The 22,639-nt window shown below is 42.9% G+C and overlaps 1 protein-coding gene across 4 annotated transcripts in view; it reads left to right on the forward strand.

The window, feature by feature from the left end:
• MAP3K20 (mitogen-activated protein kinase kinase kinase 20) overlaps positions 1-22,639 on the forward strand; it is a 175,192-nt gene that overhangs the window by 140,789 nt on the left and 11,764 nt on the right. For 3 of the 4 annotated variants that reach the window (XM_082465365.1, XM_082465363.1, XM_082465364.1), the window contains exons 12-16: positions 1,038-1,082; positions 2,887-2,917; positions 3,015-3,154; positions 6,982-7,044; positions 8,020-8,112. In XM_082465365.1, coding sequence (XP_082321491.1) covers positions 1,038-1,082; positions 2,887-2,917; positions 3,015-3,154; positions 6,982-7,044; positions 8,020-8,112 — 372 coding nt within the window. The remainder of the gene's footprint in view (positions 1-1,037; positions 1,083-2,886; positions 2,918-3,014; positions 3,155-6,981; positions 7,045-8,019; positions 8,113-22,639) is intronic. The other variant, XM_082465366.1, reaches the window with a different exon arrangement.

A 22,639-nucleotide genomic window follows, 5' to 3' on the forward strand; every position in this document is an offset into this window, starting at 1 on the left:
AGCTCCTTGAAGGCAGGGGCATGCCTTTCCTAGCAAGGTTTCGAGCATGTGAATTTAAAATACCTGCAGATTAGAAGGATTAACTCACCCACCCTCTGATTTTTACACTAATGGTAAAAGTAACCAAATCCAACTTCTTTTTTTTTCAACTCACCCGCACAAAAAATACTATTTGTAACAGGGGTTGAAAGACACTTTGCCATGTTGCCTCATGAGCAATCCAACCATGCTGGCAAGTTAAGTTGGTTAAAACTAATGGCTATAGCAAACTAATTCAAGGCACAAGACACAGATTTTCTTCCTGTTACGTAGGTATTTATTTAGTCTGTGGCCATGGAGCATATATTGAAGCGAGTAGCCCTTTGGCTCTGAAAATGGGCAGGCAGGAGTCCTCTTGCAAAGTTGTCGTTCATGTTTGTATACTTGCCAGGGAGGGAGGTTAGTTTAGTTTTAGTTAGAGCAACTCTGCAACCTAGGTTCCTTAGGACGGCTCCAATTTTTCATGTCCTTCTAATATTTGGTTTTAAAAATATAGTGCAACTGAGACATTTAGTTAAACACTTAGAAATTCCCCTCTAAAAATAAGCATGTAAGACATCTGGTTACCAAGTGGTTGCTTTGGAATTTTTATTAATGATCAAGCGATCTTCGTGTTGATTGAGAATTCAGAAGACGGCTCTGGTATCTGACAAACGTCAGAAATTCCTTGACTGCCAAGGCCTTCTCGTGGGAGGTAAAACTACTCTCAGTGTGCCAAGTACAAAGAGCGGAAAATCCCAGGATGTGCAGAATCCCATTGTCACGGCTCACCAAGCACAATGAACTGTTACTGAGAGGTCGATTGGCTTCTGTGGGCAACATCTTTGGAACCCTGAGAAATTCCTTAACGGTTGGGAAAACTGGTTTCCATTCAATGCCACCTGCAGGAGGAACCAAGCCAGAGCAGCAGCCCTAAAATACTGAAAAGTGGGGATAAACCAAAAAGACAGTGATAATATTCCTTCTTTTTTTCCATTTCATTCATATTTCCCATGCAGCTGCTGCCTTCCTTTGAGATTGGTGCTTGGACAGAAGAGGACGTGGTAAGCAGCTTCTTTTAATGCCTCATTTAACCTGGGCAGGTAGTTCATAAATTTGTCCACAAGTTAAAAATACAGGGAGAGGGATTTGGGCCTTAGGAAAGTGTTAAGTAGGAGAAGTTGACAAATTCCATGTCTTTCTATTTTTAATGCAGTAATGATTTAAAATAAGGCCTCGAGCAAAGCAAGTATCTCTTCAAATCTTACAAGAGGATTCCACCTCCCTATTTGCTCTGAAAGGTATTCCAGAATACAGTAATGAATACCAGTTAAAGGGGGGATCCAGGATACTAAATGAATATACTTGGGAAAAAATTGATCTTAAGTTTTCCCAAAAGACCAGGGATGGACTTGAGCCATGGTGGGGAAAGAAATGGTAAAGGCAGTGCCTTAGCCCTGTTCATTTTACCATCTTTACTCTGACCTTCCCAAGAAGGAATAGACCCGAGCTCCCAGACATTCTCTGAAGCGGGAGCCGGAGAAGCCCCATGTTTGGGGGAGGATGTGAACAGACTAGTTAAGTCCAAAGGAAATCCCACACCCTACAGTCTGGGTAGAGACCCTGAGGAACAATCCTGCTTAGCCTGTTTTATCTCTGTATCTGTTTCCTTAAGTGAAAAACAGGTCCAAGAATCCTTGGTCAGAGACCTCAGGGGTTTATCCTTGTCCAGGTCCATTTTATAAGTTCAAGGTTTCATTAAATGAAAAAGGAAAAAAAAAAAAGCTTGTATGCCAGCCTCAGCAGCCCCACACCCCAGGAAACAGACTAGGTACCCCAAAGTCAAACTCATTATTAGAAATTCTTGGGAAGGTCTCTGGAAGGTTTACCAGACTCAACTGGTTTCTGGGCCAGGGCACATCCTTCCAGCCCTTGGTCTTCTGGTGAAGTAATAACTGCTTTCAGATAAGCTAATCTCTGTGGCTTCTGCAGGGGAAGTACGCTGGCACCAGTTGCCTCTATTTCCCATTCCCTGAATCCTGGTGATTCTAACTTTCCTGCCAGCCCTGCTTAACAAGGACAGAGGACTTAGGCTCGCCTCTTCACAGGCCTGGATATAATCCCTTTATCCCCAGCTGCAAAGTTGGCCCTTCTCATTTGAGAAGAAATGTTTTAAAAGGCACTGAGCTCTAACAGCTATTTTTAGTCTTTGCTCTGAGGTTGAGTGGTTTTCAAACCCTTTAAATAAAATTCCAGGGTCAAGGGCTCCCTAGAGAAGTGGTGGGCCTGGGTGTGACCCCCCCATTCTGTCTCCCTTCACCTGGATAGTGTGAGAGGCTATGGTAAACACACACCAAGGGAAACTCAAGGACTGAGGTTGCTGGGTCCAACCTCATTCTGTGTAGGAAGCTCCACACTTTAACTTGTCTTGGGCCACAAAGCTACTTCATGACCAGGCCTAGAACAGAGGACGCATTTTATCCATCTTTCTGTCCACTGCCGTGTGGTCCCTCTTACTCATACAATTCCTGGGTAAACCAGTGCCCTTCAACAACCCAGCAGACCACTGGCACATGAATGGAAAAAGCATTATAAGTTAGAATCTTCTTGAAAGGCTTTTTAAATATCTTTCAAATAAGGAGGAAAACCAATGGTCCTTCAAGGGTCCAAGACCCCCAAAGGGAGGATGTCTCCAATTTGAAACCTTGAAGTTTTAAAACAGTAAAGAGAAAGTCTTCTGTTTTCCCTTTGTGGTTGAGCAAGAATTAAAGGTACTTTAATCCATTGAAAAACTATGTGTTTTACTGTTAAGTCTGGCCACTGACCATGAATGAATCTTCAAAACCATATATGTCCTCTCTTCCACAGTATTTTTGGGTTCAGCAGCTCGTCAGAAAAGGCAAGTGGAATAACTTACCTTCTTAATTCATGGAGTTAACTTTGCTTGGGATGTGATTGAGTCTAATTTTATTCTGTCTTCTAATCACTCCCTTCAGGTGACACTTCAGAGGAGATAAGCGTGTATGCGAACTTGTTTAAGGAAAACAACATTACAGGAAAGCGACTGCTGCTTCTTGAGGAAGAAGACTTGAAAGACATGGGCATCGTCTCCAAGGGGCATATCATCCATTTAAAGGTACCTCTCAGAAAGGGAGAACATTCAGTCAGCAAATCTGTATTGAGCTCCTACTGTGGAGCAGGTCATGTGTCATGTTAGAGGCTGAGCTGGTGGTCACAGTGTGGAAATACTTCATACCAGCTGATCATTAGCTGCCGCCCCCATGGGACCCCTACTCCCTCTTCATAATCCCAGAACAAAGGGTTAATACCTGGTCCAGCAGAAGTCACATGGATACACCTGCATAGCATCCCTGTGCCCTCAGGAAGTCTCTAGTCTAGTGGAGAAGACAGTCATTAATCATGCAAAAATGGTAACATGGCAGCTGTAAGAAGTGCCACAAAGGAGAGCTGAGGTTGGGCTGAGGGAAGGCTCCTGTGCAGAAGTTCTGATGGAGCTGAGAGCTGAAGGGCCCGGAGGTGTAAGCGGGTGAGGGGTGTGGGGAGGGGGTGTTCTGGCGGGAGGGCTCTGCCTCTGGAGAGGCCTCAGTGTGGGAAGAAGCGTCGTGTGGCACTCGGGCCGTGTGCGCCTGCAGAGCTGCCAGCCCACCTGGCAATAGCAGGAGGCAACTTGCTTTGAGGCCAGAGAGGCTGGATATCCATTAGGGACCCCTAACGATGCCAGAACGTGTCCGTGGACTGAGTTAAACCTGAGCCACCATGGCACCTAAAACCATGGGAACGTGTGTTCAGTCTGCAATCTTCCGAATTTTACCCAGAATAGACACCACCTTATGTGTATTCTTATCCCTCATTTTCTCAGGAAATCCTAACATTTCCCCCAGAACTTCAGTCTTGAAAGCTTTCTTTTCTTTTCTTCTTAATAAGTCTATTTATTTATTTATTTGGCTGCGTTGGGTCTTCGTTGCTGTGCACGGGCTTTCTCTAGTTGCGGCGAGCAGGGGCTACTCTTCCTTGCAGTGCGCGGGCTTCTCATTGCAGTGGCTTCTCTTGTTGTGGAGCACGGGCTCTAGGCACGCAGGCTTCAGTAGTTGTGGCACATGGGCTCAGTCGTTGTGGCGCACGGGCTTAGTTGCTCCGTGGCATGTGGGATCCTCCCGGACCAGGGCTCGAACCCGTGTCCCCTGCATTGGCAGGCGGATTCTTAACCACTGCGCCACCAGGGAAGTCCCTTGAACACTTTCAAAGGTAAACCTCTGTTTTTGTTGTTGTTGCTTTTTTGTAGTTTAGCAACCAGTTCTGTTTTTTTGTCTCTTTGTTTTGTTTTGCTTTTTAGTTACTCAAACCAAATAACACTTGCTGGCATCTGTGTGCACCTTGTTATTAATCAGAGGTCTGTTTCAAGAGAGACCTTACAATGAAATCGAGTTTACTCCCCAAACCTCCTCAACCCCAGTGTGGGTAGATAGAAGGGTGAGCACAGGTTAGAAAGAAGACAAATAGAATAAAGAAGGAAATGTAGGGACTTCGCTGGTGGGTCCAGTGGGTAAGACTCTGCGCTCCCCATGCAGGGGGCCCGGGTTCGATCCCTGGTCGGGGAACTAGATCCCGCATGCATGCCACCAACTATGAGTCCGCAGGCTGCAACTAAGACCCGGCATGGCGAAAATAAATAGATAAATAAAATAAATATTTTTTTAAAAAAAAGGGAAGGAAATGTAGAAAAAGCAACTTCTTATCCAAATCCACATCTTGACAAAGGCTCTACCAACTTGCCAACAACTTTCCCCTTTGCCTCAGTTGGAGCTACTGATACCAGGCTTTTTCAGGGAAATCCTCCCGAGGTCCGAAGAGAACACATCCACTTCTGTCCTATGGGCCCTGGATCCACATAAGGAACATCCTTACAGCCCCTCAGCACCCTTTAGATGATGGCTTAGCCTTAACCTACCACCTGCTCCCTCTCACAAGATGGGCAGGAAACCTCATGCATAAACATACATCTTAAATGATGGTAAATAATTTAATCTCAACCTCCGGCTGTGGGCAAATCCGTCCTGAAAAGCAACGCTGGCTTAGATGGCCTACAGTAGGAAAAATTCTTTTCTCTGGTACAGAGAAGTTTCAGGGTTCAAAGAGAGAGATTTGGCAAATCTTGTCCCATTTAGCAGATGCCAGAAAGACGCTCCCAACTCCCCTTCCCCTGTCCTGCCTTTGAAATAGGACTCGCGTTCCTTAAGGGGGAGTCAGGAGGAAAAGCGGTGGCGAGCTCCTCAACAGCCTCGGTGATTTAAATATTCCCAGAGCCAGCCCGGGACAGCCTAAGTGCCCCTCTGTGGTGGTTGGTATCATTAGAGCAAGCAATGTCCAAACTTACTGATTATTGTTCAACAAATCCAGTGGATGCCTACCGATCACAGCCCTGGGCCTGTGAAGAAACAAAGAATCCTGCCCTTAAGGAATTTACATCCCAGAAAAGAGAGAAAACATGTATATACAACTTCTCTTAATTCAGAGTCTCGGCATTTGGGAGCGGAGTGTCTGTCCTGAGCCCCAAAGGAGGGGCGTGGCCAGCATCTGCGGGGACCGGAGACTCCCTCCTGGAAGAGTCTGTGTGTGCACAGAAAGACAGTCAGTCCCGGGGTGGATGGGGGGGTCTCAAAAGTCAGGCGTGCGGGCCCTCCACCTCTGCCAAAGCCAGGGCCCTATTACAGTGGCCACCCCAGGGGTGGGCAGGGGTGGGGGGCTCGGCCCACAGCTGACACTCTCTTAAACTCAGCTGGGCCCTGGGTACTTCTGACAAATAAGCTTACATGAGAGGGAGAGAGTAAGGGGAAAGGGTCATGGAAACGGACCTTTCCATGGGAGCTCTGGGAGCATCCTGCATGTACTCTCGGGGCAACGAGGATAAAGAATCCTTCAAGCTGGGCCATTCGGGATGGGACGCCGCAAGGGGACCTCCAGACTGGAAGAGCCTGCCTGGTCCTTGTCACCGTTCTTCACACGCGCACACACACACCCATCCTGAGGGTGAGAAAGTGCCCTCCATTCTCTGCTGTCTCACTGAGGAAGGCAGGGGGGCCTTGCTGTACACCTTCTTAACAAGTGAGTCTCTCAGCCTACAGATGGTAGATTATACAACTGCAAAGTGGACGGTCTGTCCACCTGCCCTTTGCTACTTGGTTGTTCCTTTCAGCCTGTCTTGGCTCTCTCCTCACCTGAGCCTGGAAGCCCTCTGTGGAGGAGCCTTGAAGAAGGACTAGAGCCCAACATCCAATAAGTGCTCATTATTGGATGATGTGTCAACAGCTTTCATTTCACTTTTTTAAAAATGCATCTAATTTTTCTCACATCGGGACTTCTTCACTCCTCTATGTGATATGCTCAGTTCACAGAAAAGCTGGATTATACCTGATGAGTATAAACAAGAATCATAATTTAAATTGTCCTCCTTTCCTTTAAGAGTTCTTTGCCCTCCACTGGGGGAGGGAGCTTTGGACACAAACCCACAGAAAAGCCCTTTCAGTGCAATAAACCCTTTAGTGAGATTTCAGCCCTAATGAGAGCCTCTGGTGATATATTCATGTTCTTTGTCGTTTTTCCCACAATTACTCGGGGTGACAACTGCATTCTGTACACTAGAATATTAACTTGTCACTACTATACTCTACCGGTATTTGAAGAACGGTTTTATTTATTTTTTACCCTGAGATTAAACATCTTTAAAATATCTTCCTGTTCCATTAAATAATTATAAACTACCTATAATACTTTGAACAACCAGGTTTATTCTCAATAGATGTTGGATATTAACATCCCCAAGGTATTTTGTGAACTATGTAAATAAAGAATGCCTTTATATGTGCACAATAATTTTAATCCTTTCTTGGCATTATCGGATCATTAATAAAGTCATGTGGGTTTCTTGTGTTTTTTTTTTTACAGTCAGCCATTGAGAAGTTAACCCACGATTACCTAAACTTGTTTCACTTCCCACCACTAATTAAGGTAAGGAAGGTTTTTTTCTTACTGAGAATACGCTACTTTTATTGACATATGCACCAGCCGTATCCACACCTAAATTTGCCAATGTCGGGAACCGTTGTTTGAAGTGAAATTTAATCATATCTGTCCAACAAAAGGCCCTTTGAGTGAAGCTGAGGATGTGCATAAATGGAGCAACCTTGTTCCTTGCAAGTTGAAATATTAACAATACGGTCATGATAAGAACAACACATGTCACCTTAGTGGCTAGGGGATATAAGTGCTAACATTGTAGGTGAGGACCTCTGGCCTCCCACCTGGCTCAGGAGACCTTTGTCCGACAGGGAAGCCGCTGAAGGAGTTCACACGCTAAGCTCTGGATTACCACTTGCATTGAGGGGTAGGAGTTTTATTGTTTGAATAAGATATTAATATATTTAACATATTATTTTGAATATAGTCTAAAGGTATATGGCATAGTTTGTTATAAGATTAGTAGATACTTGCAAACAATATACAGAACTCTTCTCATTCACTAAGAACTTTGGTTTTCCATCTGTAAGCCCACGAAGATTCATTTGTTCCTCTGCTTGGCCTTCTATCCACAGATGCTCTAGGAACTGCATAATTCTTCTTTGGGAATAGGGTGTAAATATCTTGAGTGTTGTGAAACTCTCAAGGTGAAGTCTCTGTGCATCTCCAGGGACGAAGTGCATTTCTAGGGTAAAACTGCACAATGCAAGATGCACTGTGAAAAATGTAAGATGGTGACATTCAGTTTGTAGTGCATGAGACAAATCATTTGGCAAAGTTCTCAAAGGCTTAATATGTCATTTCTCTTGCTTTTAGTAATTGGAATTTGTAGTGTAATCCAAAATAACCAAAAATTAAGCAATAGATTAGAATGGAAAAACTAGTGCTGGGAAATCATCTCCTTTACATGAGAAGTAAAAGTAAAAACACTATGTAGTATAAACAGTGCTTAGTTTTCTGTTTCAGGACTCAGTAGGTGAACCTGAAGAAAATGAGGAAAAAATAGTGCACCTTGAACTTGTTTTTGGTTTTCACTTGAAACCAGGGACTGGCCTACAGGTAAATCACATTTTAAATCCTTTGGATAAATTTCAGTCTAATTTACTCTTTTTCTCTCCTGGAACTCTGTGGTTTTATATACCCCCTACCAGCTGGTAACATGATTCTGAGTAAATTTATAGACTTTATAAAATAGAATTTAATTGAAAGGCTGCCAGCTGCCTCTGTAAGCCAATCTAGGAATCTTTCTCATTCAGCTGAAGACCCCTGTGTGAGGCCACCCAAACCCTCAAGGAAATGCACTGCAAACCATGGGGGGCAGTGGGGAGCGTTAAGGTCGGGGGCACGGACACTAGAATAATTGTTTATGCTTCTTGGCGTCACAGCTTCCTGATTCCAGTTTCTTTGTTTTTTAAGGGGAATCACTTTTATAATATCGAGAGTAGAACAACAGCAAGAATGGAACTGTAGGCAAAATGGAAACCCAGATTATCAGCGCTAAATGGGGTGGCAGGACATTTGACCAAATCTCATTCAGTCAGGCTGCTACTTTATGTTATGTTTAGAGTCTGGGCAAATTACGTGGGCTAGGTGTCATATGAATTGGAATCATAATAGGTTTGTGTTACTTTGGATTACTATGAATAGCCAGTAATAGTGATCACGTCTATTAATTGACCACTCATGTTCCAGGCATTCAGGACTCAGGTGTAGGTGCTATTTTCCCCCATTTTACAAATAAGGAGACTACGGCTGTGAAAGGCCAAGTAACTTGTCCAAGGGTTACATGGCTAGCAAGTAGCAGAAGACGGATCTGACGCAGGCCTCTCTGACCCCAGAACCAAACTCTTAACTACTGCACTATTGGTACCTTTCCTTTGATGCTGCAAAGAGACCTTGTAAAAACAACTCCTCACAACGTGAGCCTGTTGCTCTGGGAGAGCTGGTGGGGCTCAGCTGGCCCACTGGCCCTCACTAATTAAACCATGCTTACCCCAGGTCATTCCTGGAACCAGCACTTGGGAATGATTGGAAATTGTTGCAAGGGGTTAGTTTTACCAGGGGCTTCAAAAGATGCTCTTTCTAGGCACTGGACAGAGTGTTTTACCTGCACCACTGCAGGTATATTGATGCTCTTGCTGAATGGAAATCTTAACCTCCCTTGTTTGGGCCACAGAACTTGGTTGAGTGAAAGCTGCTGACTCTAGGTGTCTGGTATAGGAACACTTTTCTTTTCCCTCTGTGAACGGGTCACTGTCTATTCATTCCTGTTGTTAGAAGCAGCTACCAGAAAGGGGAGAGTAAGTTCCTCTCCAACAATAAGCAAGGGCCCTTCCAATCCTGAGATTCTGTAGCTGTGGGCACCCCAGGTCCATCTGATGGTAAATAAATAGCACATTTTAATTTGCCTTCTTTGGTATGCTCAACTCTATGGCACTTTATTTATGAGTACTCTGTGTTTAAACATTTTTATGGCTTGGAGGGGGTAAAAGAAGAGGGAAGAATTTTCCTGAAAAAGACTTGTCAGGAGTAATCTCAACCAAGAAAATTATTTTCAATTAACAAAGAAATGACTTGTTAATGTGGAAAACTGAAATATATATATAGTTAGTAAAAATCAGAAGCTATAAATGATATTGGAGACCAAATATAGTGGTCTGGTTTTGACCATGATGGTATAGACTTCTTGAGTCATTGGTTATCCACAGGGCCTAAAGTCACTGCAACTTTCGATTATCTGCTGATCCTTGGTCACCCATGCAGAGTAATAATTTCATCCATTCACTCAGCAGAAATTTACTGAGGACATACTGTGTGTCTGGCTCAATGCTAGATGCTCAGAATGCAAAGTAAAAGAGTATAGTGCTGCCTTGCAAGGAACCCATAGTTTATGGGAAGAAATAGACAAGATCAATGAATGGTTTTAATACAGAATGATGCATTTTTTACAACATCATGCACATCATTCAATGAAAGCACAGTGGATGAGCACTGCAAGTGATGCAGAAAGGGGTCAGAAGAGGATCTTGACGTCTTCTTGGTAGAGGTGATACTTGAACTAAAATTTGAAAACCATCAGGAATTATTAGGTAGGGAGAAGACATTGAAGGCAAAAGGAACAGCATGTGCAAAAGCTCAGAAGCCAGGAAAACACAGGCACCTCTTCTTTGGACTGATTTCTATAGGACCTCACAACTCAACTCAAGCATCGCTGCCTCTGGGGCGACTTAACACGGAGCAGGTGGAATAGTGTGGGGAGAGTTAAGGCCAGAATGGTGGCTGGAGACCAGAAAAAGAACTGCTTTATGTGCTGAGCTAAGGAGTTTGAAGCGTTTTAAGCAGGGAGTAGAGAGGATTCTATTTGCGTTTTAAAAAGATCTCTCAAAAGCACAGAGAAGGATGAATTGGAAAGGGCTAGGGAGAGAGTGATACAGTCCTGTGTGGGGCAGTGCAGACAGCCAGGTGAAAAGGGACAAGGAGCTGAGGCTATGCAGTGCCATGGAAGTGCCCTGTGTCCAGGGACACTGAGATGGAACTGATCAGACCGAACTGATCAGACTGTGTCACTAGCTGGAGTTGGGGTGATAGGGAGGAGCCAGGATGGCACCCAGTTTCTAGGGTGAGCAGCTGGATAGATGACATTATAATGCAATAGATCAAAAGTGAAATATATAATGCGGATGTAACTAACGCCAAGGTGCTAAAAGTATAAAGAAGTGACGGGAATGGGCGAGGTTAATCAGGAAAAGCTTTTTTTTCTTTTCTTTTAAATTTTTAAAAAGTTTTTGGCCACGCCGCGCGGCTCGCAGGATCTTAGTTCCCCGACCAGGGATTGAACCTGGGCCCTCAGCAGTGGAAGTGCGGAGTCCTGACCACCAGGGAATTCCCAGGAAAAGCTTTTTTGGAAGGGATGAGTTTTGAATATGGGCTCGAAGAGGCTCATGGTCGTTTGCAAATAATTTTCTGAATATAATGTTTTAAAACTTATGCTTAGAGAGTCCTTCTTTCTGAAGAGCTCAAGTTATTTCATACATGTCATCTCATTTATCCCCCTTGGCATGTCTGTGAGATGCATAAGACACATGGTGTTGTCATCCTTGATTAGAGAAAGTGTGTTACCAGCCTAGGGTAAGAGGACGGAGCTGAGACCAGAAATTACATCTTCATCATCACCTATATATTAAACATGTGCTAAGCTCTCATACCTGGCCCAAGATATTTAAGTCATCTGGAAACTTCCACAAAATAATCCTAGAGTAAATTATTGTCCAGGTCTAAACTACCCAATTATGTCAGACTATATCCTAACATTATGAAATATCTTCTCACAAATGTGCTTTAAATTGAAATTTAAATTCCCCACATGAAAACCTTGTTACCTTGACCCTTCAAGGTAGAACCCAAGAAAAAAGGTCATCCTCAAAAATCCCAATTAACTGAGTTCCCATAAGCCCATCTTCACAGAAAAGATGAAGCCTTTACCCCGTCTCCATGACTAGAATAAGTTACACGAGAACACTGGGGTTTTGGAAGTTCTCTCCAAACCTGAGTTTGTGTATCAGGGAGATTTGCTTGACCATTTCACCTTTTCTTTTACAATTAAAATGAAAGATATATTCTAATGGCAGCCATTGGGAATAATGTATGACAGTGACTTTATCATGCACATAGTAGCTGTGTTTTCCCATTGCCTCTGAAAAGGACCACCAGTTAGCTACCACTTAAAACTGGTTTGTTGTTTCAGTAACTGGCCTACTAAGAGGAAACAATGGAAATGTGACCTTATCCACAAACATACAAATATATGTAGAAAATAAAGCCTTTCCTTGTAAGAAAGACCTGTCAACCTTTATGGTCAGAGAATTCAGATTAAATTCTTTTTTTAGCCTCATTTTACAACTAGACGGATTATGGCACATAAGTGAGGTTGATTCGCCAGACCAAGGAAAGCCTTTCACGGCTGGGAGCCTGTGTCTGCTCCAGTAGTCCAGAGCACCTGCGTGACCCCCTGCCCGTGATCTCAGTCTCTGCTGCCACCCCCAACCCCTCGGGATGACCAGGCCCTCACCAGACACCAGCACCGTATGGAATTCAAGAATTCATCCACAAATGAAACAAACATCCTTTTTCCTTTCCTTTTTTGAGACAACCTGGCAGGCGAAATAATTGGACGAAAGGGTTCCCTGAAAATTTAAATTAATAAGAAGTTGAGAATGAGTTTTACCCATTTACCTGACCCATTTCTAAAGAGTAAAGTTAATTATCAATTTGAATAACAATGTACATTGAGGCAGCCTCCAAGTTGACAGTGGTATTGGCAGAAATTGGGTCTTTCTCAGCTCACGTTTCCTGGGCGAAGGGCTTGAAATGCTTATGATAATTATTATTATTTCATACCTCAGCCAGACATTGTGGCAAACGCTTTGCAAACATTTTTCTGGTGTAATTGTTACAACCCACCCTCATAGGGAGCAGTACCCCTGTATCAGGCCCAGGAGGAAACTGAGGAGGGGAGAGGAAAAGTTCCTCCCCCAGAGTCCCTACCTGGTTAGGGGCAGGTCCAGCCCAAGGGCTCAATCATGGTGTCATACTGCTTCTTTTTGAAAAGTACCATCATCCCCCAAAATAGGTGTATTGGTAATAAAAAGGCAAACACTTTTTTTGGTCAGTTAATACTAAACCACCACTATTTTTGTTCCATGTGGAAAGTGCCTTGCATTTTGTAATCTAAGGCCTTGGACTTGCTACAGAAGGAAAGCGGCTTCCAGAATCTCAGGCAGCTTCATGCACTCCCCAGGGTGGCGACCACCCTTTTTTATTGAAATATTCAGCTGCATAGAGTTTATTATTATATCTCTTATAAGCTCACCAGTCAGGAACATTTGATTCTCAAATTGCCAAGGAATAAACTATCAACTCACCTAGGAGTTTTCTCACCCACCGAGATCCTTTTGAGACTTTGTGTCATAAAAATTCAAAAGCAGAGTTAGGAGGGAACTCTCCGAGAAGCTGTTCATTCCTTGTGTGTGCTGGACAGTCACAGACTTTTCTCTCGTGTCCTTAGTCCCTTTTCTCCCCAGTGAGGCAAGGAAACCTGATTGAAGCTGGGCTCCCTTGGGTCTAAGTGGGTCACCAGCTGTAGAGAAGAGATGAGCTTAGGGGAGAAGCCTGGGAAACGACACCCTGGCTCCAGTGGACCCTTAACTAGAGACTGGCTCCCAGACTCCAGCCACCTCCCTCCAGATGACCATCTCTTCTGATTTCCTTTCGACAGGCATTTTGAAGGGGCAAGCGAACCAGGTAGAGAAAATAAGAGGGACATTTGGAAGGGGTGGAAGCAGCACTAACTGCCCCCATCAGAATAGAAGCCTTTTCCATCCCCCTCGCCTCCCTCCTGACGCCCGTCACTGTTGCACCTGGCCCCCTTCTCCCACTCCCCACCCAAATAAATTCAGTCAATAGTTCTGCTTCTCCAGTTGTTTCAGCTATTGGTTATAAATGCTGCTTTTCACAAATACTTCCCACTTACTATTGTGCTTTTACGTCTTTATTAGATTGCTTATAAAATGTGGCATTTAATAAACTTAATTGAATCTCCAGGCCCTTTCTCAAAGCACTATAAATATTAAAAACTGCCAAATAGGGCTTTTTTTCCTATTGTGGAGTTTTTATAAATGGTTAGATAAACATGAATAAAATAACAGGGCACAAAGGATTTTGTAAGGAAGTAAAAAGTCAACACCTTTTGTACATTTCAGAAGAACTAAAAGGCAGTGCTTTGCCTTACTTTGATATGTCTTGCGTTTATGAAAAATTCAGTGTAGGGAAGTTTATTTCCCATGACCAACTATTTTTGGGGGGAAAGATACACGTACATACACATGTGTTTGTGTGCCTCAGTATGTAAGCTTGCAGTGGTAGGGTTCTGTAAGAAATACAAATTTTAATTGACAGCAAAGGAGCAAATGCAGTTCAGAATTTGACTACATGACTTGCTGCTGATTTCTAATTCGCGTTGGCGATGTGCTTCGTCAAACAGGTCAGGCAGCCTCTTATAGAACTAAAACAAAACTGGGAGAGGCGTCCAGTACATCCTTGCTGATGGGTTGATAGTCATGTGTAGAAATGGCCTGCCAGAAAAATGTCTAATAACTGGGGAAACAGCCCTGACTTGTAGTGTTTGCAGCTTTCCATGTCGTCAATACTCCTACTGTGGCCAATTTCAAATTGCCAGTGTGACATCACCGAACTTGAAGTTGGGAAGAGATGAAAGCAATCAGCTCATGAGGGCTGGCTCCAGCACGGATTGGATCACTCTTAGTCTTCTTAATCAAGATTATGAATTCCTTTCAAAATCATGAGTAGCAAGGAAGTATACCTGACGAAACATAGGTTTAAATAAATTGCAAACACATTATTGCTGGTTTCCAGCTATATTAAAATGCGTAGTTAGCTCAGAGAGTGTTCCAGGCTCCCAATGAACCCATTGTTGGCTTAGATCCCCTTGGGTGGCTATTGGCTCATACAGCTACACTGACCACAGTGTATGAATCACAAGTTAGGATTTGAGTTTGTAGGAAGTAAGAATATAATTATACAAACAGAGAAACAGAACTTAAATTTGTGACTGCCTTTTAAAACGGTTGTAACAGCCATCACTGGCAACTTTATGATGACAGGCGCAGTTGTTGATCATAACAGAGATCTTTGCTTTTAGAAGCAGATTTTGAAAAGTCTCTGGGAATCACTGTAAGTTCTGCAGAGAGAAGGCCTTGATAACTCACAGTGACTTGTGTATTCTGAACCAAAAATTAGATCTTGGAAATAATCAACTGTAAAAGAACAGATTATTTGGAATGAAATTAAAAGCACTATGTTAGGAAAGCAAAGATGTGTGACAACCACATCAACATTAGGATTTGAACTGAGAATAAACAAGGCCTGCTAACTAGGACAGTTTAGGGTTTTTTTCCAAAAACTCTATTTCTAAAAAAAAGAAACAAAAATTGTATTTCTTAGAGTCATTTCTGGAGACATGGGAGGTGGGAGGAGAACTTAGTAGGTAGCAGAGCTGTTTTTGTATTTTGAGGGTCCTGGGTGAAAGTTTATTTGCAGCCCATTTCCCAGTATTAAAAACATTTAAGCAGTAATTAGGTAAGCAAGACCACTTTCTATATTGGTTAAGAAACCCAGTCTGAGATAGAATAGATTCTTATTTATTCAAAAATCAAGAGGAAGACCTACTATTCTTTTTCTCCAAGATGAATACCTTGTACCCCCCAATTTCAAGTACAGTTTAAAAATAAATAAATAAAGAAGCCCTTTCCAAACATGTCAACTAACATCAGAACCATTTCAGGTAGTCAAGTGTGTGATGCATCATATGAAAGTGTATCTCACTTGATTTGTTTCACTTTATTTTAACATCATCCCTAAAGTCCTTTTTTCAAGCATAACTCAAATAACAAGCCCCCAGAAGGCAATAGAACCACCTTATCTCCACTGGTGTCTAGTTGGCACCAGTCTGCCCTGACCTTAGACACAAGCCATTGTTAAGGGTATAACGCATTTACATATTTTGCAATAAAACATCAGTTATTTGCATTACTGTGTCAAGTTTTATTTGATTCTTTCACCTAAAAATGACTCATTTTCCTTTCTTGTATTTTAAAAACCAACTACTCTAAGCTTGTTTGAGAATAATCAAAAATTGCCCATTTAGCTAGAAGTCATTTTCTTTTCAAAAGGCAAATGTTATTTAATCTTTCAGCTGTTCATTGTGCCATCATAAATACTTTCTTTTCAGCACAGTTGTGGGGACTGAAATGAGCCCACTAATTGCCTCCCATTTCGACTGACATGTGGTGGTTTAGTGGAAAGAGAACACAGCAGGGAGAAGGAAATAGGAGGCTGAGAAAATGAGAGCTAATTATTTTCACTGCCTCATGTCAGGCTCTGTGTCAGCCTTGTTTTTACAAACTGGAAGGTTTAGCACTAAATAAAACAAACTGGCGTCATGTTTTTATATACTGGCAGTGTCATGGAAGCAGCTGCACATCTCAAAGACAATATAATGCCTGCGTTCACATGGACACCATCTGACAGACACTGTGAGCCACGGCTAATGAGGACATCACAGTGGTGCCAAGTGAAAGGTGCTGAATTATGCATGATTCTTCATCAGTACAGCAATAGTCCTGTACATCATTATGAGACATTGTTTTGCTGGAGAGATTAAAACATTCTTAGTTCCAGACCCTGCAACCTATATGCGCTGAAAGAGGTTATTAATGGAATTTTTAGGGAGAGTTTCTTGTGGATTTCTTTGCGGTTGAAAAACAAATCTCGTGGGACAAAGCCGTGATGGGTCACGACACTGTATAGATAAAGAAGAGAAACAAATTAACCATACTTGCATTATCTTCCTTTTAAAGGCAGCATAATAAAATAGAGTGTACCAGGGTTATACATAATGATAAATAACCCAGGTGCTATCTGGGGATGTTCCACTCTCCTGCCTTTAAAACAGCAGGTTTCAGCAGCTGAGCAAGATAATAGCAACGCATGTAAAGGAGCCTTCGGAGGCCTAAATCATCAACATCTTACTACTTTTAATACCAGCATGACCAACATTTCTATCGTATTTTTATTTCATCTTGTATGACTTCTTACATTTCAAAATAGTCAGTCGCCTGCTATGAGACTGTTTCCCTTTTTTCCCCCCCTCTTGAATCTTAAAAAGTTTATTCTGACCTCTGTATTTTAGATTTTAAAATGTTTCCCCAGTACAGGCCATTTTTTTTTTTTTAAGGTGGAAGGGCCTCTTTGCTAGAATCCTGGGCATTCTCTGGTGATTTTACTTTTTCTCTGGTCATCGGGGACGGGTGGGGTGGTGATGGGGATTTTAAAAACCAGTGTCCCCTCCATTAGACTGGGCATGCCCAGTGCAACTAAGTTAACTTGCTGCAAATCTCTACACTTGCTGAGTCTCAGTCTGCTCATCTGTAACGTGGGGGCAGTGCTATCTAGAACAGGGTAAGCCTGTGGGGATTAAATAAGAATCTCGAAAACATTATGCCTAGTGAAAGGAGCCAGACATATACACATGCATACTACAAAACCCCAATTTTGTGAAGTTCTAGAGCAGGCAAAATTAATCTAGGGTGGTAGAAATTGGACCAGTGGATGCCCCTGGTTGTGGAGGAGTTATCAACTGGAAAAGGGCATGAGGGAATTTTCTAGGCTAGTGGAATTTCTTACCTGTTTGGGTAGTTACACTGGTGTACACATTTGTTAAAATTAATTGAGCTGTACACTTAAAAATCTGTACACTGGACTTCCCTGGTGGTCCAGTGGTTAAGACTCCACACTTCCACTGCTGGGGGCGCGGGTTTGACCCCTGGTTGGGGAAGTTCTGCGTGCCCGAGTGGTGTGGCCACAAAAACAAAAAAACAAACAAACAAAAAAACCTGTACATTGTATTGTGTGCAAATTATACCTCAATAAAAAATACATTAAAAAAATGTTAATGTCTGTAACCTTCAGGTAATGGTCATCTATAGGCGCCTGAAAGCCCAATGTGGAGGTCTGTTTCCTTCTCAAATGTCCTAAATAATCTTACCCCTAGATTTTTAAAGGTTTACCTATAATGTTCATGTTTGCAATAAAATTTTGGTAGGAAATTAAAAAAATAGAAAGAGAGGTTGTTGTTTCTGAATTGCCCAGAACTTAAAATAATATTTAAGTATAATTTTTATGCTAACTTCAATCACTTTTTCTCTTTAGAAAATTTTCCTCTATCTTGATTAGTTCTTTTTTTATTTCTTTTCTACCTTTTATTTTTTTTCTTCTTTTTTTTTCTTTTTATGGAAGGGAGAAGGGATGTGTATGTTTGGCATCACATGTATTAGCCTGGAACTCCAAAGAATTTTAAACAGCTTGCAGAGAATGTAATAGTGATTTCTCACAAAGAGATATTTAATTTAGCATTAACTGAGTGTTGTTTAGGATGTTAACTTCACAGTGTAAGAGTTTCTGTTTTACTTGGCCGGTAATCTTAATTCAGAAAATTTTTTCACATAATTGGCAATGATGAAGCAGTTCAAACGGAATGCTTTCTCATCCTCCATTAACCACACACTTGCTCCTAAAATTATCCAGGTATTTCAGCAGCTGAAATGGTACATATCCTGGGCACTCAACAGAATTGTCATTTTTTTCATCAGTTTCCAATGCAAAAATTCCCCTCTCCCCCACAGAATCCCATCTGTTTCTTATAGATTTGCACTGAGGGGCAGATTATCTAACTAGTAGAAAGGTTTGGATAGCTGTTTTTTGCTATTCAGCCTCAGCGAAGAACTTCCCCAAAGGCTCCTGTGTCACTGCCTTTTCCCTATAGATTAGTAATTAGCGCTCCCTAGAGATGTGCAAGGTACAAATTTGAAAAGTGGGCATGTCCTCTTGGGTGGGAATCTAGTTATGAAATAAAAAATCCATGGTAGTCAGGACCTGCCCCATGATTTTGCTTGTGCAAACAGATGGGAGAAGGTTGTTTCTGCTTTGGAGAGTGGCCGTCCTGCCTAGCCACAAAGCCTAAGCCAGGACTGGAGGGAAGTGTTTGTGATTCCAGATCCTGGTCCAATCAGTCAAGAAAAGGAGCTTACAAACAGTGGAATGGCACCATATACACTTTTAACAATGATCTTTTTCAACAAAGGAGGGGGAAATTGACTATGTTGGACTTACTGGAGAGACTCAGTATTTCAATCTCTGCCGTGGAGTCCTATAAAGGAACTAACCAAGATAATTTGGACTACTAGTTGACTTTGGAAGGTGGAAAGTACTATAATTCTTACTCTTGTTAATCCATAACAAGGAAACTTCAGGATTCAGAAAAGACAGAGGGGAAACCTGCTCTTCGTAGCACAGTGGGCCCCCTTGGTTTAGTTCTGAACTCCACCACTTGCTCTGTGTGATCTTGGTCAAATTACCTCATCCCTCTGTGCTTTAGTTTCCTCATCCAAGATAAGGCTCTCTGGCTGTCAGTCACATTTCACAGCCATTGTCCCTCCGGACGTCTGCTGGTTTCTGTTGGTAGGGCTGCATCAGGATCTGTTGAAACGGGAAAGGGCAGTATTGGTGTTATCTAATCCATGTATGTAAGAAGATGTAAGTTTCTTCCTTCTACGTATTTCATAAAGGCAGTCTTTGCTGTGTTGCCACTTGGCTGAACCTTCTTTTTTCCAACACTGATCAGTCCCCGGCACCAGTGTCAGTCAGTGCCCTCTGGATCCCCAAACTCCTGCCCAAGGAAGATGCTTTGACCCAGCCTATCCACTCTGGCCAGGTCCCTATTCTAGACACTTTTTTTTTTTTTTTTTTTAAATTAATTAATTTATTTATTTATGGCTGTGTTGGGTCTTCGTTTCTGTGCGAGGGTTTTCTCTAGTTGCGGCAAGTGGGGGCCACTCTTCATCGCGGTGCGCGGGCCTCTCACTGTCGTGGCCTCTCTTGTTGCGGAGCACAGGCTCCAGACGCGCAGGCTCAGTAACTGTGGCTCACGGGCCCAGCTGCTCCGCGGCTTGTGGGATCTTCCCAGACCAGGGCTCGAACCCATGTCCCCTGCATTGGCAGGCAGATTCTCAACCACTGTGCCACCAGGGAAGCCCTCTAGACACTCTTTGAACCTTCCTGCCTCACCTACCTTCTGGCCCATTCCCTTAGATGGCTGCTAGAGGATGGGCTGGCTAATGTAATAACTGATTGGAGCTCTGTTGGTGACCAGTATTGGTAAGAATAGTAATCACTTCTTTGGGGGCTCCTAATTTGGCTCTGGCACAGTGCTGGGTACTTTATTTACATTATCTCATTTAGTCCAAATACAACCACCCACTCGTCATTAAAGAACACTGAGATTCAGACAGGTTATATAACTTGGCTGAGGTTGTGGGGAAAGTGGCAAAACTGGGATTCCAGCTCAGGTGTTTGGACTTTAAACTTGTGATCTTGGACTTCCCTGGTGGTGCAGTGGTTAAGAATCCCCCTGCCAATGCAGGGGACACGGGTTAGAGCCCTGGTCCGGGAAGATCCCACATGCCGCGGAGCAACTAAGCCCGTGCGCCACAACTACTGAGCCTGCACTCTAGAGCCCGTGAGCCACAACTACTGAGCCCGTGTGCCACAACTACTGAAGTCCGTGCGCCTAGAGCCCGTGCTCCGCAACAAGAGAAGCCACCGCAATGAGAAGCCTGCGCACCACAACAAAGAGTAGCCCCCACTCGCAGCAACTAGAGAAAGCCTGCACGCAGCAACAAAGACCCAACGCAGCCAAAAATAAATAAATAAATAATAAATTAATTAAAAAAAAAAAAACTTGTGATCCTTCGCCTCACCCCTGTCGTGCTCCCCCAGTAATGGCTCAATGATGATCCTTTCCTATATTGTTTCCATTTTAATAGGAATCCTCAGCACCTTAAACCAAATGAGTGAATAACAGAACCACTACAGACTGCCAGGGGTGAAATGGTTTTGGAAAAGGAATCCTTCAAGGCCCCCATGGGCTCTCTCAGAATACAGAGCTGTCTGCTTTTGATTTCTGCCTGTCAAGATCAAGAGTTGTTCGCAGACGTTCAAAGTAACTCTTGAATGTTTCCCATTCAAAAATCAATACCCACATTTCTGTCATTCACATCAAGCCAAAATCAATAGTTCACCCTGGTAAAAGTGAATGGTTTTTAAATCAGAGTCTATTCCCACTATCTGGTCCGTATCACTACCAAGAAACTGAAAAGCTAGCAATTGTGCTTGTAAAATTCTATATTAGGCTCATAAATATGCAGAATTGTTATTTTTTGTGATATTATTGATGATTTAATTCATCTTATTCATATGAAAACCTTTCCAATGATCAGTTGGTTAAGAACTCGGTACATGGCGGCATCCCGTCTGCAGTCGGGTCCTGTGGAATTCAATAAATTGTTTAAATCCTGGGAGTCGTGGAGAATGCTTTTGGACACCTTTGCCTCACCGAGTAACAAAAATGCCAGGAGTACCTTAGGGTAATTTAAAATTGAGCAGAATTTAAAGAATTCCATTACTTTATTTGTAGATTACTTTTCTTAACTAGACAACAATAAAATCATACATGCCCTGAAAATACCCAGGAGTTACATCAGGGCCTTGACACATTAAATTAATAATTTGGGTGAACGCTGCATATTTCCTTTCCTTCTCTCCCAGCTGTGTAACAATCAATGCCTACTTTTTAATGAATGGATAATGCCCCTCTTGTCTTATCACTTCTCTGATTATAGTTTTATGGCTTCTGTAGAAGATAGCTTCTTTTATGGTTCAGGTAAAAGGCTTTCTTTCAGCTAAGAGGAAAAGAATTGAAAAAATAAAAGGTCTGTAACCCTATATCTAGATCCTGTTTCTCCACATTGGACTTTGAGGAAACAAAGAAGTTGGGGCTTAAGGGAGGACCTGTGACCACTTGCTTTTTTGGTTGTATTAGCAAAGTCTTCTCTGGTCCTGCTCCTTTAATAGCTGGTCCCATTCTGGAGCTCTGTCAACCATTCAATGGGTCTGTCCTGCCACCCTCCCAGTTGCCCTTCCCTGTTAGTATCTCCTCCAACTTTGGAGCCAAGCAGCCTTGGGCCTTTTTTTTTTTAATTTTATTTTTGGCTGTGTTGGGTCTTCTCTCTAATTGTGGCGCACGGGCTTAGTTGCCCCGTGGCATGTGGGATCTTAGTTCCCCAACCAGGGATCGAACCCACGTCCGCTGCATTGGAAGGCAGATTCTTAACCACTGGACCACCAGGGAAGTCCCCAGCCTTGTGCTTTTCTAATCCCACCTCCACCACTTCTTGGCTAGGAAAACCTAGAAAAATTCCTTAATCTGTCTAAGCCTCATTTTTCTCACTTGCCTGATGGGAAAATAAAGCTAACTTGCAGGGTCATTATGGATATCAAATAAAAGAGCACAGTGTAAGTACCCAGCAAGATGCCGAAAGCATAGTAAGCACTCCACAGCCTGGGTTCCCTCCAGTCAGACCCTTCTCCACGCAGAGCTCCCCTGAGCCTGTCCTCGGCAGGGTCTGACTGGGGCGTGAGGTCACGGAGGTGAAGCAGAGGGGATTGGGCATTTGCACCAGAGTTCAAGGTCTTTTAACTGTGCTTTTGACTAACTATATTCCAAAACTTGACAGGCACAAGAAACAGAACTAAGTAAACTTGTCTTTTCTAAGGCTTTTTATTCCAGCTACTGCCTTGAGGAGGCTCTTGCTATTTCAGAGAAGAGCAGCCATGACTCCAAAGGCTAATTATCCTGCCCAGTTATCTCAGGGCTCACGTTGCCAGGGTAGCAGTGGCTCCAAAACAAAGAAATACTGAGAGATTTGTCAATTCTGAGCGACTAATTTGACTTGTGTTAGCCAAGAGCTAGTTTTTCACATTATTGAATAGACCTTTTCCTTCACTAATTGGCTCTCCATCTTGTGAATGTGGCTGGGCAAAGGGGGCCCTCCCTACAGGCCTGGGCCCTTCCTGGTGCTGCAATTCGTCCAGAAGCTTTCCTAAAACATGGGGC

The sequence above is a fragment of the Balaenoptera physalus genome (assembly GCF_965194825.1).
Source record: "Balaenoptera physalus genome assembly, chromosome: 6".
Taxonomy (NCBI): domain Eukaryota; kingdom Metazoa; phylum Chordata; class Mammalia; order Artiodactyla; family Balaenopteridae; genus Balaenoptera; species Balaenoptera physalus.